Here is a 2,500-nt window from a genome sequence, read left to right as displayed (position 1 = left end):
CTAATATTTTTGGTATGTTAATCATTCAAAATAGACACAGTTCTCTATCGCTTCCTATATTTGTTAGTATTTTCAATCAACTCAAAAATACAAACACTTTACTATTCCTTATTATCGCCATATCAACATTTATCATACAAAAACATAGCACTGGAAGCTACGAACATATATGAATCAATCAGCTGATTTTTGGAAAGCTAAAAATACCAAACGTTTTCCGTGCTTTGTTATTCCGTCGTTTTCTTTCTTTATTTTTACAAAATGGGAACATGGTTGTCGCACCAAGCTAATATAAGTATGGCAACAATCTTACCAGCCACACAGACCGATATTTGGACGACATTCAACAGGTTCTCGGGGAAAAAATAGGTACAGGACCTGAGAGTGTTGACCGTTAAAACAAAGATGGAAATCTGAGGTGTTGAATTGTGATAAAAACAGGCTTAATGGCGTCTCAAATAGATAGTTAGGAGTTGTTTGGGCATGAAGCTTTGACACATCCAATAACAATACATTAAAAATACGATAAGATTAATATAGCACAAAGTTGGAGTACAAGTAATTTTGTTTACCGTTAAAACAAAGATGGATAACCTGAGGTGTTGAATTGTGATAAATGCAGGTTTAATAGCGTCTCAACTAGCTAATTAAGAGTTGTTTGGGTATGAAGCCTTGACACATCCAATAACAATACATTAAAAATACGATAAGATTAATATAGCACAAAGTTGGAGTACAAGTAGTTCGGATTTTCACCTCGTACCCCTGAACCGTGATAAGCCTGTACTCATGACTCGTTCAAAAACTTACACACTTAAATTTTAGGGAAGAATACTGTTATTATCAAAGTGTGTTCTGAATGATTAAACGTGCTATACCATTTATTATAAGATGAAAAAAAAAAAAAAATCAGCATGAAGACCATATATGCTGTTCAGAGTTAGCGCATTCTATGAAATACTAATTATTCGTAATGTATTTTTTTTTTTTCAAAATGAATGTATGTATAGATAAGAATACAAAGGGTTAAAAATATTTATAAATAAACAAAGCGATGGCAATGGATTTTCACTTTCAGATAACTATGTTCATGACTTCACCAAAAGATCAGGAACATTTGTTTATTCATTCCATTTCATAGACTGAATTGTGGAATGAGAGAGATAGAGAGAGAGAGAAAGGGGGGAGAAAGAGAGAGAGAGAGAGGGAGAGAGAGAGAGAGAAAGGGGGAGATAGAGAGAAAAGGGGAGAAAGATAGATAGAGAGAGAGGGAAAGAGAGAGAGAAAGGGAGAAAGGGAGAAAGAGAGAATGAGAAAGAGAAGGAGAGGAAGAATGAGGGAGAGGGACAGAGAGAGAGAGAGAGAAAGGGAGGGAGAAAGAGAGATAGATAGAGAGAAAGAGAGAGAGAGAGAGAGAGTGAGAAAGAGAGAGAGAGAGAGAGAGAGAGAGAGGGGGGGGGAGGGAGGGAGAGAGATAGAGAGAAAGAAAGAGAATGGGGGGGGGGGAAGAGAGAGAGAGAGAGAGAGAGAAAGAAAGAGAGAGAGAGAAGGAGATTAATACAGGCATTTATAACAGACTCAATCCTCAGCACCCATGATATCAAAACGCAGATAGACTAACTGCAACGAAAGCCCAACAACAATGTCAATCTGCCTGTAAAGAAAGTCAGAGCAGTTCCGTTTAGTGCTCAACCCACAACAGATGACTTCTCACTCTGGCCTCTGGATCCTGCGCCATGATACGTTTATTAACAGACGCTACCGCAGCGCTTCAAGTATTCCCTCCAAACATAAAGTGGTTCTTATCAAGGTGTGATTTAATGTGAAAAGAACGGACATTTATAAAAACTATTAGTATTTTAAACCACAAGATGAAAGGCACTGAAGAATAGAGACAATTACGGAGGGAACTAGACCTATAAACATTACTTGAACAGAGAAATATGAAGACGAGAAGCAATTTCTACTTTGTCTAAGCTTGCTAACGAAGTCGAGCTACGTCTCAAAGCCAAAAAAATACTACAAAGCCACAAGAACAACACAGCACCACTAAACAAACCATTCAACAGTATCCCAACAAGCAATATATAGATCACGCAGCACCGAAGAGAACAAACAGCGGCAACTAGAGCGCCATCACGAACGCCCAGCGCCATTACCACCTCGTCTTTAAACATCCTGCTTCCTTATTTGGATCCTTGACCCTGGATGACGCACCCTTAACAACCATGATATACTTTAGTCTACGCACTTCTTAATAAAGGAAGATGCTACCGGCTGAGAGAAATGAGGTCAATAACCTCTTGAAAAGTAAGGTCGCCGGCTTAAGATTTGTTATGGTCCTGCGCTCTCTTAAACGTTATGGCTGACGCATAAATGGTTGTTGATACGTTTAAAAAGCATTACTTGATATAAGGCTCCTCTTCAATGGGTATTGGGAGTCGGGTAAGCTCCTTGATAGAAATAAATTTGTTGATAAGATGATTAGTAATAATAATGG

The 2,500-nt window shown here is 38.1% G+C and overlaps 1 protein-coding gene across 1 annotated transcript in view; it reads right to left on the bottom strand.

Moving 5' to 3' along the window:
- LOC147469964 (uncharacterized) overlaps positions 1-1,738 on the bottom strand; it is a 20,647-nt gene extending 18,909 nt beyond the window's left edge. The window contains exons 1-2 of the mRNA XM_086546429.1: positions 1,715-1,738; positions 314-413 (exon numbers count right to left, since the gene is read on the bottom strand). Of these exons, the coding sequence (XP_086402555.1) occupies positions 314-413; positions 1,715-1,738 (124 nt within the window). The remainder of the gene's footprint in view (positions 1-313; positions 414-1,714) is intronic.
- Positions 1,739-2,500: the final 762 nt, after the last annotated feature.

Source organism: Penaeus japonicus, unplaced genomic scaffold (genome assembly GCF_977035675.1).
Source record: "Penaeus japonicus unplaced genomic scaffold, GWHDUDI00000001_assembly GWHDUDI00000018, whole genome shotgun sequence".
Lineage (NCBI taxonomy): Eukaryota > Metazoa > Arthropoda > Malacostraca > Decapoda > Penaeidae > Penaeus > Penaeus japonicus.
Note: the sequence above shows the minus strand (reverse complement) of the source record. Positions and strands in the feature narration are given on the sequence as shown.